This window comes from Sturnus vulgaris, chromosome 4, assembly GCF_052056855.1.
Source record: "Sturnus vulgaris isolate bStuVul1 chromosome 4, bStuVul1.hap1, whole genome shotgun sequence".
NCBI lineage: Eukaryota > Metazoa > Chordata > Aves > Passeriformes > Sturnidae > Sturnus > Sturnus vulgaris.
The window spans coordinates 50,988,049-51,003,040 of NC_142246.1; the positions used below are offsets into that span (position 1 = coordinate 50,988,049).

General features: G+C 37.3%; 1 protein-coding gene and 1 long non-coding RNA gene across 11 annotated transcripts in view; one reads left to right on the forward strand and one right to left on the reverse strand.

Moving 5' to 3' along the window:
* The window catches only part of RAP1GDS1 (Rap1 GTPase-GDP dissociation stimulator 1), a 90,242-nt gene that overhangs the window by 52,053 nt on the left and 23,197 nt on the right, over window positions 1–14,992 (reverse strand). For 5 of the 10 annotated variants that reach the window (XM_088163920.1, XM_088163918.1, XM_088163923.1 and 2 more), the window contains exon 2: window positions 6,788–6,895. In XM_088163920.1, coding sequence (XP_088020046.1) covers window positions 6,788–6,895 — 108 coding nt within the window. Of the gene's footprint in view, window positions 1–6,787; window positions 6,899–7,636; window positions 7,716–14,992 lie in introns of those variants that run through there. The other 5 variants (XM_088163922.1, XM_014875253.2, XM_088163925.1 and 2 more) reach the window with 2 other exon arrangements.
* On the forward strand, window positions 615–9,051 carry LOC148224027 (uncharacterized). Its single transcript, XR_015803320.1, has 4 exons — window positions 615–1,136; window positions 2,602–2,777; window positions 7,854–7,999; window positions 8,803–9,051. It is a non-coding gene; the product is annotated as an uncharacterized LOC148224027 (long non-coding RNA).

Here is a 14,992-nt window from a genome sequence, read left to right on the forward strand (position 1 = left end):
CTTATACAGTTTTTTCAAAACAGATAAAGGTTAGTGTGCTGATATTTAAGAATATGTTTGCTTGAGCAAGCTCTGAAATATAGAGCTTTTTCTCCATACTCTGTTCCATGAAAGGGAAGGAGAAAGCTTAAGATGTCTAGCCAATAGGAAAAAAATGAAAGTGATTTCAGTTGTTTGTGCTTTAAAATAATTCTGCTATGACAAAAGGTTCTACAACCATATTTTTTCTATGTTTGAGGCAGGAGGACAGATATTTTCATGCTAATGTGAGAGGGCTGCAAAAACAAAAGATGAAATGACTGTTTCCTAATGCTCTGTGTACTAAAGAGGTACAAGGCTTCACTGAAATCAGATGGCAAGTGGCACAAGTTAAGCAGACAGCTGCTTCCCTGACTCTGCAGTGAATAAATGAGTACGTACACAGAGCTATCATGAATGCCCCCCCAAAATAGGTAAATAGATAAAAATAGGTAAATCTTGTTTTTTTCTTTTACAAATCAAAGGTACCAAGAGCAACAATAATACATTTTAAAACTTCAGTGGTTTTTTTGTTGAGCCCTGAATTACAGAATTATAAAATTCTCAATTCTTCATGATTTTTCTGCTCCAGGAGAGGAATGGTTCCATCTTTTATGGACAGTGAAGATCAGAAAAAGGAACATCAAGTATAGGAAGCACAAGTACAAACTAAATTCAACAATATATGGAAGCTATGGCTATGAAGAAGAGAATAAAATGAATTTCCAACTGAAATATAACCTCTGTGTAAACATATGGTTGTGAGAACTGGAAATGCTCCAAAATAATTAAAGAGAGAAAAATAAATGCCTGTTAAAGCAAGTGCCTACCAAAGTTTTAGGGCATTCAGTGAAAAGTCTCAACACTGACAAAGGAATGTGAGAAATATGCTGTGTCTTAGATATCCAAGATTTTCTTAAGCACTCCAGATGCTAACACATCCTCCTCTGGGATGCCATCAAATAGGAACAAACACATTTCAGAAAACTCACTGGTGATTCCCAAGAGAAAACCTGAATAAGAAGCTTTAGGAAGGAGGGATGAGCCCATGGTCCCTACACCAGAACTCTGGAACAGCAGGAGGAAGTTATGGCAAAAGCTTACTAGAAACTGCCCAGGTAACTTGTAACAATGTTATTTTCCCTGATACAACACAGCCAGCATATTGTAAAGAAAATATGGTTCCAGCATATACATTCTGGGGCAAAGCAAAACACTATTGCAAAACTGTGTGCATTATGGGAAGAAAAACAGCACTCTAAACTAGCCATTGAATAATGCTGAGATTTCCAGTTCCATGCATGAATTTCAAATTTTCATGTGTAATGTAATAGTTCTTAAGTTACTAGGTATCAGCAAATCACACCAAGTAGAAAATAGGGCATCTTAGCCAGCCACATCTTTAAGGTCAAATGCATTATTTCAAATATTTCCAATGTTTCTAAATCCTTTTCAAAACTGGGGCCTTGCCCTCTCACGTAAGTTTATCTTTATTGCTGTGATTTTGCTAAACCATTTTTTTCACACAAACATGTAAACTCATAATCTTAAGTCTCCTGAAAAGTGTATGTATGAAAATATTCCAAATGCATGTGCCAGCATTTGCACTTCAGCTACATGTCAGACATTTTCAGAGCCAGGTGCTGAAATATGGGATTAGTGGGCATTTTCAGCCTCTTATGCTGAGTACTGCCAAGCCAAAAATAACATTCTCAGCAGATTTTTCAGATTTCTCATTTATCAAAACTGGGTTATTTATGTCTGCTGTAACTTCTATCTGAAACACAGCATGTCTGGACTAGCAGTAACTTTTTTTTTTGTTGTTACTACAATAATTATGTCCCAGAGAACCTGCTGTTTAAACGAAAACCTCTATTTCCTTTTTGGTTTCTTTTTGTCAGGTAGTCCTTTCTTGTGGACATTTATTTAGAGATCTTAAGATAAATGCACTTTTTTGATAGGCATAGTATTTATGAAATGGCTCTTAACAAGTACAAATTTGTATGTGTTGATTGAAAATAATGGCCAATATAGTTTTCTCTTGTAATTCCTTATACAAGACAATTAACCGATTGTTCCCAATATCCAATAGTAGTACATACCCATATTTTTCTTTGGGTGCGAGATACAAAATAAAGCAGTTATACTCCACTCACTTCATTCCAGAAACGGAAGCATATGATCTTTCAAATTACTTTTCTTCAGTAAGTGTCTTACTCATACTTTTGAGAAGGCTTGTGCCTTTTCTGATTGTTATGATCGTTCTACACTCCATGTCACTGCTTCCAGATCAGCAAGATGTTTTCTAGATAATAACACGTCTGTATAAAACTAATCTGGATTATATGGAGCAGACAATGGAGTAACTTGTTTTAATGTATAGCTGTTAAAAGACTTTCACCTCTTGATTGAATATAAGCCAGTAATTCATTTAGTACATAGCTGGCTCTGTTATTTTGCTGCTAATAATGCTTATGGCTCATGTGCCCCAGCCTTTCCTTAAAAATGTGAATTAGGGGACGTTTAGCAGATGGAGAGTGCTTGCAGGTAGACAGAGATCAAATATTTGTGTTTTTCTTTCAGAAGCAAGGTGGACAGAATCTCAGCTTATGTGAATGAGGTAAATCCACAGAGGTAAAAGGAGCTCTTACATTACCTGTGAATCTCAACTAATATTACTGCAACTTTATGGCTGCGAAGTCCCCAGATAGGCTAGTTAACTTCACTGGGAATGCAAAAGGAACTCCTCACAAAATGAGGTATGTCATTATTCTAAAGCATTTCTAATGCATGTTTATGTCTTATTCTTCTGTCATTGTTGCCTCTTTCATCTTAACCTCCTCAGTTTTCTCTAGTGCCACAAGCTAGATCATGTATGACTGGCCTCAGACAGAAGAGCTGGTGACAGAAAAGAACTAAAATACCTGCATAAATAGGAATATATATATATATATTTCCAGACAGTGTCTCCTAAGGAATCCCTCTGTGCAGGATTTTCAGACTCAGGTCTCAGATGTGAAGAGCTAAGCAAGTTTCTCCTAGACAAACTGTAGTTAAAACAATTTGAATTTGGCTTGCCAAATATTTACCAGCAGTTATCACATTCAGCTGAGTATCTGACTCACCCTTCTGTAGTATAGCATATGTGTGTGTGTGTGCACCTTAATTTGACTGGTGTGACAAATGGCAGATAGCTCCTAAAGTCAGGCAGGAGGTATCATGTTCCAGGGTATTACACCTGTCTAGGATTATCAACAGATCAGTTTTGAGAAGAAGAGTGAAAGACAAAAGAAAACACAGATTACATAGAAAGAAATGAGAAGTTACGATATTCATCATAACTTTGTTATCTCTTTCTATATAGTAAATATATATATATTTCTATATAGAAAATATGACAAGAAAGTAATGTTTTAGCATAATGAAAACATAAAGATTGTATGCAAAATAAATGAACTATAGTTTTCCCTGTGCTCTTAGAAACTAGGGAATTTAATATTCTGCAGCAGCCACAAACCTATGCTGCATGTAGATACCAATTAAAAGCAGTGTAATAGTCACTAAAATATTCATGTCTACATGCACTATGCAAAACTGAAGTTGTCCTTTACTGAAAATCTCCATTTGTTGTAGTATCATTTGGTTTAACTACTGGTTTTGGCTGGCAGTAGGTGGGAGTGGGTAGTATTAGCATATTAGTAATGTACTACATTTTATATAAGATTATATTTTTATGTCCAGGTCTTAAAGCAGTGAATAAAACTTTAACTTTTGTGATTTACAATACTACCATGAGCTCCCAACAAAATCAGTCCTATAAAATTCTCTTAAAATAAACTATTCCTTGCATGTTTTTTTTCCTCTCACATTAATATGATGATTTACTGAACTATAATATAAATGTATACTTCATTAAATTAATCATACACATGGAAATATACTAAAAGAGAGCAGAATAACTATTTGTGAAGTATTATTTACATAATTTTTGCATTACAATTAACATGTACTTTTATACAAACAATTTGATTTCTCATTACTGTGTAATAATTTATACACAGACACAAAGGTATGGTGTGTCTCTAATAACTAGGTATCACATATATGATAATATATGCACTACAATTATAATATGATAATATTTACACTATAATTAAAAATCAATCAGTCAAATCCATATTAAGATGTTAACTGGATGGATGAGAGCTATGAGAGTGTGTTTAGAAAGCTGATTCTGTATCTATTTTTTGAATCAATCTATTATATGCAATTTACCTCAGTCTCTGAAGTCTTTTGAACGTACTGCTGTTTTCATCAAATTATCTCAAGCCAGAAGTCTGTTCCTCAAATCATCAGATGACCTTGAGAACTAAAGCCCATTGTCCAAAGAGACTTGGCAGAACTTAGGTATGGAAGTGTCCAGTTCCCTCAAAACAGACTTGATATACTGGTTCCTAAATTACCAGCAGGCTGTTTAAAAAACCTGTCCTATCTGACCCATCTAATTTTCAGTGCATTATTTCTGTTGCCCTCAGTCTTGGGAAAATGTAAATATGTGGAGATATATATCATAGGGCAGCTCAGCAGGGCTATATCCATGTCACTGACATATACAAACAGCTTAGGAAATTGTGGAGAGAATAAATTTTCTAGAACTACCCCAAAGTGAGAGGTCAAAATCCTAACAATCAGTTAAACAATCTGATCTGGCAGCTAAAAATCTAGAAGATAAAAGATTTTGGAACGAAGAGCAAAGCCCTAGACTGAGACAGAAGACAGCCAACTGTGGTTGGAAGGAAGCATCAGTAAGTTTGCTGTGCATTAGTAAAATTATTTTGCATCTGCCAGACTTGTTCTCTGACACAGCTATGTGACCTTCATAGGCAAAATAGCAGACTGCTATTTGCACAAATAAGTTGTCACTTTTCACATGATCTTCTTTTAAGTACTTATTGTTTAAGTACTAAGCTTAAAAGTAATGAAAAGAAATCCAACTGGAGGTTGGATTAAAGTATTGGATATACCCTATAAATAAATAAATCCAGCACCTTCAAAAAATGGTTGATCTAAACCTTAAAGTTTTTATTACTTTCTGGCTGATAATCTCCTTCTAAAAGAGTGAGAATTAGAAACAAACTACTATTAAATGCAGATGCTGTTATAATCCATTTTTTACTTGACCTGGATGGTGCTTATATTCAGCTGTGAAAAACCTCATCAGGTATTTTACACCAATCCAAAAGGCCTTGATTTGTAGAATACCATCATGTGAAAAAAACCAAGACTTATTAATAGCTTGTATTTTTGAGTGTATTGGTATTTCCATAGGACTAACTCTTTTTTTGAATAAAAAAATTTAATCATGACTTGTACCTATCCCTGAGAAGTTTTTCAACCTGAAATTGTACACATATTTTTCTTCTGCCACCATCTGGAGCACTAAGAAAGTTAAACTCAGAAAAGTCTTATAAACTGTCATCTTCATTAACCTTACCTTTCTACTGGGAGTGGGGACGAGCATTCTAAAGCTTTTAGTGAAAATGACATCTTGTTCCATTCTGATGTCATTTTTGTTACACACTACATATCAAACTTGGACCATCTTTGGATATCCAGCCTAGTTCTGGTAATTGAAACTCCTGGAATTAAGAAATCTCTGATTGGAAGTGTGAGGAGAAATACATTACTGTTGGAGGTTGAATTATTCCCTTTTCTTTCAGTGGAATTTTCTCCCATTGTTATGCTAAGTAATTGTGGCTACACCTTAAAACGACAGATAATGTTCTCTCGTAGGGGGGTGGCTGGAGGGGGAGGGGGGGGAACCGGAAAAGGAAAGGTGGGACGCTGGGGTCTGGAGCTGGGCTCTCTCTCTCTCGCTTGGCTCGTGGAGTGGGAAGACAACCTGGGCTCTGCTCTGGCATCTTCCCCTGCCATCCCAGCGCTGAGATCCACGCTCCCTGCCTTTGGACATCGCTCTGCTGCTCTCCTAGCTCACCCTACTACCTCCGGACACTCTGCTGAGCACCACGACCGACACCGTGAGGGGGGAGTCACTTTCCCATCCCCGCTCACCCCTGGGCCGCGGCCGCCATCACCCAGCCCTCTTCAACTGCGCGGGACCTGCCCTGCCCCCACAGCACCGGTAACAGCACAGGGAGACGGCCTGCGGCCAAAAGGGACTGGAGCGGAGCTAGACTGTTTCTGTTGCCAATTTTTATAGCTGTTGTTGTTTTTGTTCTCTGCCTTGTTGGATATCAGTAAAGAACTGTTACCCTTATCCCCAAACCTCCTGCCTGAAGGCTTCTGAATTGGACCTAAACTAATTAACAGGGAGGGGGTTGCATTCCGCATCTCAGGAAAGGGGCTCTTGCCTTTCCTTAGCAGATACCTGTCTTTCAAACCGAGACAATTACAAATGAGAAACTATGCTCTTTCAACGAGAATTAGCAAGCAGCTCCCTTATCCTTTTCCCCATCTTATCAAGCTTATTTCTCCATCTCTGTTCTTTTTTTTTTTTTTCTTGAATGATCAATAAAGCAAGTGTCCTACTTCATCTTGGAAAAAGGAATGGACTACAGCTGTTCCAAATATTCAGGTCTTTACCTGTCACTGTCTTTGTTGCTACTGGAATGTTACAGACATATGGATTAAAAACCTCCAAAACTCAATAGAGCCAATCAAGCAGCCTACTGCTTGAGTCAGTCTTTCTGCCACATTTTAATTCACTGACCTCATATGATTTAAGATTTGAAAGGTCCGTACAACTTACTGTTTTGTGCCAGAGCTTGAAGCAGACAGTCCAAGCATCCCTCCAAGCTATCTGCTGTGCTGTCAGTGGATGTTATCTTCAGCTTTTTCAGGGCTTCACTTAAATTATCTGCTTGATAAACACAAAGGAAAAAGCAATCAGTGTCCTCACCAATTTGGTAACAGCACTATAGTCTTGAACGTAAATAGTTAGTGTAAAGTAAACAGTTCCTGTATCAATGAAGAACACATGCATGGTCTGTGTTCTGAGGATACAAAAAGCCAGGAGTCAAAGGCTACAGATGAAATGAAACTTCTCAAATTTATATACACATTTATCATTTTGCATCTGAGAACAGGATGTCACAGCAGGTGCTTTATGAATGCCACTGAACAGCAATTCACCCATCAGTATTTTCTCAGCCTTGCTGGTATAGAAAACCAGCAGCCGTTGCTTTGTTTCTCCCCTTGCGTGTAGGAATAAAATAGAACAGAAATAAGCATATCTTGATCTTCTTCATAACAGAGGCAAAGTAATTGAAAATGCCAATTTCTACATGCTGTGTAGGCTTCCATCTTGACTATTCACAGATGCCTGTGCTAAGCTTAGAGCCTTTTAAGAATTATCCCACTTTCCACCACAATGTTACAAGCATCATTGTTTATATGAACTGTGTTAACTCTTTAAATTCAACTGATCCATAAAAACAGATGGCATCTTCTTGAAATAAGAAAGTTCTGTTGTTGATTTCAGATAATTAAGTCTTCCCTCTCTAAAAAAAACCCACCACCACCCAAATGTAAATGAGATGACATCATTCTCAAAAGACACCTATTTGCCCAGTAGAGGTTGGGATAGTATGACCATTACCATTTTGAGGATTCTATCCTTTCATCAGCAAGGTTTAAGTGCTGGCAGCTGCAGCCTGAGCCTCTGGTAAGCCCAGTGATGACTAACCTCACTCTGAATGGACTATTCTTTTAAAAATGAGGGCTGATTCAGTTTCCATGCCAACTCTGACAGCAAGCAGAAAGTGTTACTCAAAACAAATAGTGTTAAATAGTGTCTCACTGTCTCTTGTTCCCAGTGGCTGATCAAGAGCCTTGACCCAAGCCCGACACAGCCATAGGTGCAGTTTATTTTCAGTGCATCACTGGTGTCTTCTGAGCCTGACTAGCAGCCAGTGCTGCATTAGAGCTTCACACCAGCGTGGGAAGGAAGCCTCCTTGACAGGTGAGCTGGCACCTGCTGTGCTTTGCCTCCTCTTCACTTGCCTACTTATGGGATGGTGCAAAGGAAAAAAGTGGAGACACAGCAGGGATCCCATGAAGAGGGTGGAATCTCACTCCTGGAGCTGCTTTGCTTCTCAGCCAAAGCTATGGCTTTTGTTCCACCTCCAATTTTTATTAGCATATGCCTTTGTAGTTCAATATACTACACAGATAAAGGTGAGATACTTAACTTTAAAAAGTACTCAGTATTTTTATATGAAATTGCTTATATGTTTCTATGATCAGGCAGTTATTTTGTCTATTCAGTAATGAACACATTCTTAGCAACACTATACCAGGAGTGCCAGTACTCCTAAACGTAGACAGCCAATGGCAGCTGGCAACTCTGCAAAAGCCTTTTGGTTGTGGCTCCTCGAGATCTTAAAAAACCTCTCTCTACTACCTGCTCACTATGCTGAACTGTTACCTTCTGGAGCAAACTACCAGGGAAAAAAACCCTACATTTTATTTCCCTCATATTCCCTCTCTAGCAGGCTCACTGCAGCGCTTTTCTTTGAATCACATTTAACCAATAGTAAAGTTGAACATGCACTGCAAGGTCTCATTGCTTCAATACATTATTCAGGATATACCATTAGAATTTGTCAAAAAACACAGGTATAAGGTACTCAGTGACCAGCCCCAGTACTACAATTTGACATTGTGCACTCCACCTTCTCTTCTACCTTCTTCATCTGCCGCCTTCTCATATTCTTCTCTTCAGTTTTCTGCTAACATAGCACTAATTCTCTTCTTTCCTTACAGGCATCTCATCTCCTTCTACATTCACACACTTAACTTTCAAGCTGTAGCAACATCTACAGTAAGAAGACTCAAACTCCTATATATATGAAGAGCAAGAGTTTCTGTAATCTGGGAAGAAGAAAATGCAAAGATAAGCAATTCACCATCACAAAAGATTTTGCAGACTATTGTCAGAGAGCACACCCAGATTTTATTTCTCTCTTACAGCCTCTTCTACTTGACTTGTGCTCAATAAATCACAAGATTCCACTTATTATTTCACTTTTCTGTGCAGAGATGAGTGTTTTATATAAAATACTTGTTATTTCTTTCACTCCACACCACATCAGAACCTGCAATAGAGTTAGAAGTCTCCCCAGTTTATCTTCCTACCACCCCTTACTGCTCAGTACCACTTAAAGTTTTTCTAGGGAAAGTCCACTATTCTAATACTACACAATTACAGATTATATGCAAAATCATGCATTTTGGGCAAAATTGTTCAAATGTGACTATCCAAATATTTAATTCCCTAGGACAAACAACTCAATTTTTCATGGTACCAAGTATGTGCACATCCCACTGAAATACATGGACATTCAACTGCAACTTTAGACACACTTCAAGTATCTACGAGCCCTTGTACTTGTGGCCATACTACTTTTAAAGTATTTTATGAAATAATGTTTCACTGTGTGCCCAGTTGCCCTTCCACTAGGTCAAGAGCACAGAGGGAAGATACCATCCTTCAAGAAAGAACTTACTTGTTTACTTTGGATCTTTCTGTACTAGTCCGTCTCCTTTCTAAACTGAGTTGATATCTTGAAAGAGACATCTACTTTTGAAACCCAAGATATGTGCAAACAGATCTTCAACAGAGTCAGAGGTTTTGTCATCTTTCTAATTTTTTTTTAGTTTGTTGTTCTGAAAAGAACAAACCCTTATAGTCTGAGATAACATTCACAAGGATATTCAGAGAGAAGTACTGTAATGTTCCAGAGGGCTCTCACCATATAATCACACAAGGCTTCCTGACTCCTGCTGTTTCACAGTTGCGTTGTTTAGGGACGAAGCTGCAAATGCTTCTTTTCCAAGTACAAAACCCCTGTTGTTTTCTTGTGAACTTCTCCTGTTTACTTTTGTGTCTCCTCCTCTCCTTCCATAGAAGCTGTTTCTAATAGGCTTGTTGTTGCATAGGCCGATCAGATTCTCAGCAATAAAACCCCATCAAATAGAAGCAGTATAAGGAATCTCTTTGTCTCTGTATCAGAGAAATGTGAGGTGGTCCATTGTGTCAACATGCAAGTCACGTGAAACTCACATTAGGAAGAAGAAAGGGCGCAAGATTAGGACAGTAGAGGTAAAAATTGGCTAGGAATGTTTCCTGTGGTACAGCTGGTCAGCAATGTGGTATCATGTTGTGAACAGTATTAGCTATTTTGTTTATGACCTTAAGCACAGGGAGTCTCTCATATCTGGCTTACTATATTGCTTTCAGAAAAATTAGTTATCTTATCTGGACAAAAAGTTCTGAATCCCACACACCTACATCCTATATATCCTAATGTTACAAACTGATAAGTTAGCAAGTGGAGTCTGCCAAGAGCTGTCAGACCTGTCTGGCCCATTCCACCTATGGTTATATTTTGTTTTCCCCAAAAACTACTCCTTCACAAACACTCAAAAAATGAGGTGGTTTAAATACTTTGCCCACACTGCTTTTTGGTAGAACATTATTACTACAACCACTTGCAACCTTTTACTATCTCTCGTGCAGGCATTTTTACAGAGAAAATTAGTCAGAAACTAACATTAGTGAATGTTTTAATATTCCATTTCACTTCACTGTACTCTTTTTTCTAAGAGCTTTTCTGTGACTCATTCCTATTTGCAGTCAGTGACTTGTTTTATACAAAAGAACTGTTCTTTCATCTAGTGAAAATTTGGTAGTTGATCAACTTTGTTTAGAGTCAGGGCAACAAAGTGGGCTGGTTAGACTGCAAAAAGTTTGAAAAGGTACCCAATAGTCCTTTTAGTACTGCAGCTTCTGATGGTGAGAACCAGCTTGCCAATTTTGCTCTGAATCCACAGCATTTTCACTCAAATCACAGGAAAAGCCCTATTCCAAGACTGATTTAGAATGTCTTAGCTGAATACTTAGATGGTCAGCTTTTGTCTGGACTGTTTGTTTTACACATATCTTCTAACATTTTATCCAGTATAGATGTTTTCTTTACAAAATGAGGATTTTGAACATATCATTAATGTTGGCAGTATCTTTTGATTAACACTTCACAGATGTAGACGTGCTGTTATTAAACAGACCATTGCATAATACGTGCAACTCAACAGATAAGGAATTCAAAATTAATAGATATTGAAATGGGACATACTGAAACATTCTAATCAGATAAAAAAAGAAGTTTGAGCAGTTCTGCTATTACAGGGATGGTGGCTGTATTAACATCAGAGCCTTTTGAGTCTGTTCCACTGCCTCTCAGAAACAATGAGACATCCAACTGAGCAGAAGGAATGGTGCCATTTTATGGGTCTCCTTGTGTTATAATAGCATAAATATCTTAAAAATATGTGTGTACATGCACATGGGCTAGACCGCAGAAACTTCATTTTCTTGTGCAGACTTGAACTTACTAGAATTTCAGTCCAAACTAACCCATAGGGGCAATCTACCCCAGGCTCACCACAGCTATTTCTGACGGAAAGTGTATTTTGATGTGATATTATTTGAGAGCATGACACAAAGATCAGCCACATAATCTGCTTGGGTGAGACTTACAGATTTGGCCTGAATTACTTTTTGCAGCAGAAAGCTCAGCAGCTGGTGAGATCTGTAGCACAACTTTGGTCTTTAATGACCCCAGATGCCACTTCCCCAAAGAAAACAGAAGACTAGTGCAAAATTATGAGAGCCCTTTAGCTCCCAGACCATTGAATACGCTAGCAGAAATGTATAGCATAGGTCCTTTTTGAACGTTTACAAACTGGGACACATTGTCTTGGATAATTTTTCAAAGATACCTAGTCCCATACAAATGTTCATATGCAAAATACTCCAAGTACATTGAGGACAGAAGAATCTTGTTCTCACATTTAGCCCATTACCAAAAAATACTCCATCCCCTTCTTTCTTTGTAGCAGGTGCCTTAAAGCATTCTCAAGTGTGCAATATTTTCTGCCAAACCACCCAAATCTATCATTAGAGACAACTCTTTACTCCTAGCCCATCTGGAAATTTCTAAACCTGGTATCTAATCAGGAGGTACCTATATACTGTCACAGGGCAGTAGTGAAGAATTAGTTTTTGATTAGCAATGCCAGAGGACCTGGTACAGACAGACAAGACCAACATCTTAATCAGGAAAGAACTTTTTTTAAAAAAAACAGAAGCCCTGTGTGTTTCTGTCCTACCATGTTCATTGATGTGGGTTAACACTTTTTTTCCCAACAAATTTTCTAGTTCCAGGGATATAATGATGGATCATTAACTGCAGGGCTCCTTCTGCAACCTGTTTTTTACTTAGGTACATTTGCTCTACTTTTCTAGCATAGTAACTAATTTTAATGAGAGTGTCTATTTTTGACAGCAGTTCAGCTGCTTCATTCTTAAACACTTTCTGAATCTTAGATATATGCCATCTGGTCTTAGAGACTCGTTACTCTTTCATTTATCCACTTGCTTCTGCATCTGTGCTTCTGACATAGGCCTTCATTACCTGAAAATACTGACACACTGTGACTCACTGCCACCTGAGCACTAAGCTACCTAATTAGTTTTTACAATTATCAGGTCGGCCTATACACACTAACAGCTACTTAGTCAATCTATATTCAAAATCAGGATAGAAACCTAAAAAAAGTGGCCTCAACCAGCAGTCAGTACACTTGGAATCTCTTGACAATGCAAATTTTGTTTGCTTTCCCCCTTCACCTTGCAGGACATTTGATATCTTTGAAAATAATTTCATGTATTATTTTTACTATTATTATTATTTTTTGTAGTCACAGATAAACAATAGATTCTAATATAAAAAACATTTACACTATGCCAAGGTATATGGATCTGTAGCTGCTGTAATTGGGTTCTGCCCATTAATGATCCTCTGTTACTTAAATCATGACTTGCAAAGGCTAGACTATAAGAATGACATGTCAGAAGATTTTGCAGAACCTTGAAAGATTTTTTTCTCTTATCTAAATCTCTACCGCGTTTTCCTAGGAATCTTTTTATTTCATAATTAAACACTGCAGATCTGGAATTATCTTAAGGTCTAAAGAAATCGATCAATATTCAGTGAAATCAACATAACTCTCCTGCTTTACAAAAAACGCTGAAAGATTTTGCTTAAAATCAGTCCTAGAAGAAGAATGAAATAGATTTTTTCCTTTAATAGAAAATTGCTTGATAAAGGGAGTTTGTAGTGGATAAATTTCATTTAAAAATCAACTAATGATAGAAAAAGTAATTATTTCAAATAATTTGATTCTCAATTTATGGAAAGATCTTTTCTGGTTCTCTATTACTAGCAGTAGTTGAAAAAACCATCAAGATGGCTACCAATTTGTAAAGAATTACAATTTAATTGACAAGACTACATTTGCACATTGTATTTTTGTATAGCTTTTTTCTCCAGATCTTCACTGAGTCATATTATCAAAATGGTTGTAAACACAAAAAGTTCCAGAATTAAATCAACCCATATATATTTCACCATGTAAAATATTTACCACGCAATACAATGCATGCAAAGATGTGTACACATGAAGAATACTGTTTGATCCAAGGGACACTTCTCTCTTTCAGGACAAATGTTCTGTTGAAGAACAGCTGAATGTCTTTTCATACTGTCCTTCTTGGCAAGTGGTTCTCCTTTTATTTAGTAGTACCAGGTACTACTAAACAATGAAGGATCATTTCCTTTCTCATTGGCAATTATAAAGTTACTATCATTGCATTATGTCATCATGCTTCAAAGATATGAACATGTTTGCTTTCAGAAGGTAATTATAAAGTATGAGGGAAGCAATGAATTGTGTAAGTGAATGGGAGAACTGGAAATTTAGGGTTAAAAGCATCTGTGTGGGCAGTGGGGTTCTGAAAATGAGATTTTCAGGTTCCAGTATTACTGCACACTCTGGATTCCACAGGAGTCTTCAGATGCAGGTACAGAAGATACTCAGTACTTCTATAAAGCAGGCCACAACACATCATGGGCAGGTATCAGGTATCACATCATGGGCAGAAGGGTTCTTTGTGGGAACATTGAACTGTAAATGCTTCTCTACACATGCCCACCCCTCCTCAGTTTATGACATAGTACATATTACATAGACATTCATACATACATACATACATAGACATTCATAGTACTGCAACATAAAAGGCAAGAGAAGATCTCCTCCACCAGATTATTCCACATGATTGTCCACCCTATGCACAGAATGAAAAAAATTTAGCAGGGGAAAAAAACAACAGGAACAAAACAGTATTTTAAATTACTACTATTACTTCAGACAATAGTCTAAACCAGTTTCTTGCTCATGCTAAAGCAAAAACTCATCAAGAAAATTAAAATGGACAGCCTAAAGCAGACAGCTGGAATAGAATATAGTTCTTCCTGAAGAGTCAGTAAATGACTGACTGAATGGGATCTTGGAAAAAAAGGAATAACCTTAATACTGATCAAATCTATCATTCCCTACAATGCTGTATTACATATAACCATATGGAGCACTCTAGAAGAGACAAGCCACATATGTCTATTCACATGCATACATGCAGCTAGCACGGCCTGCATCTCTCTACTGGCTATTTACTTTAGGTGTTTTATTACGTTCTTTTGTCTTCTTTCTTTTCCTTTTCTGCTCCTCCAGATAATTTCTGCCTGAAGCACTTTTAATCTAGCAAGGAAGAGTCACTTTGTCAAGTCACGACAGGAAGAACATAGAACAGTGCTAGAAAACAACAGAAGAAAATTAAACTACCCAAACAGTACAGTCTAGAAACAGCACATTTAAAACTAAATGTATCAAGCTTTTTCAGCTTTATCTTTTCTTTGAGATGATCTTTGCCTACACTACTGTGTCTAAACTTTTCTGACTGTACCTGCTCTAAAAGTCTTGATCCTAATGTGACCCAAGTTAGCTGACTACAAATGCCAACCTAGACATTACACAAACAAATAAAACACTT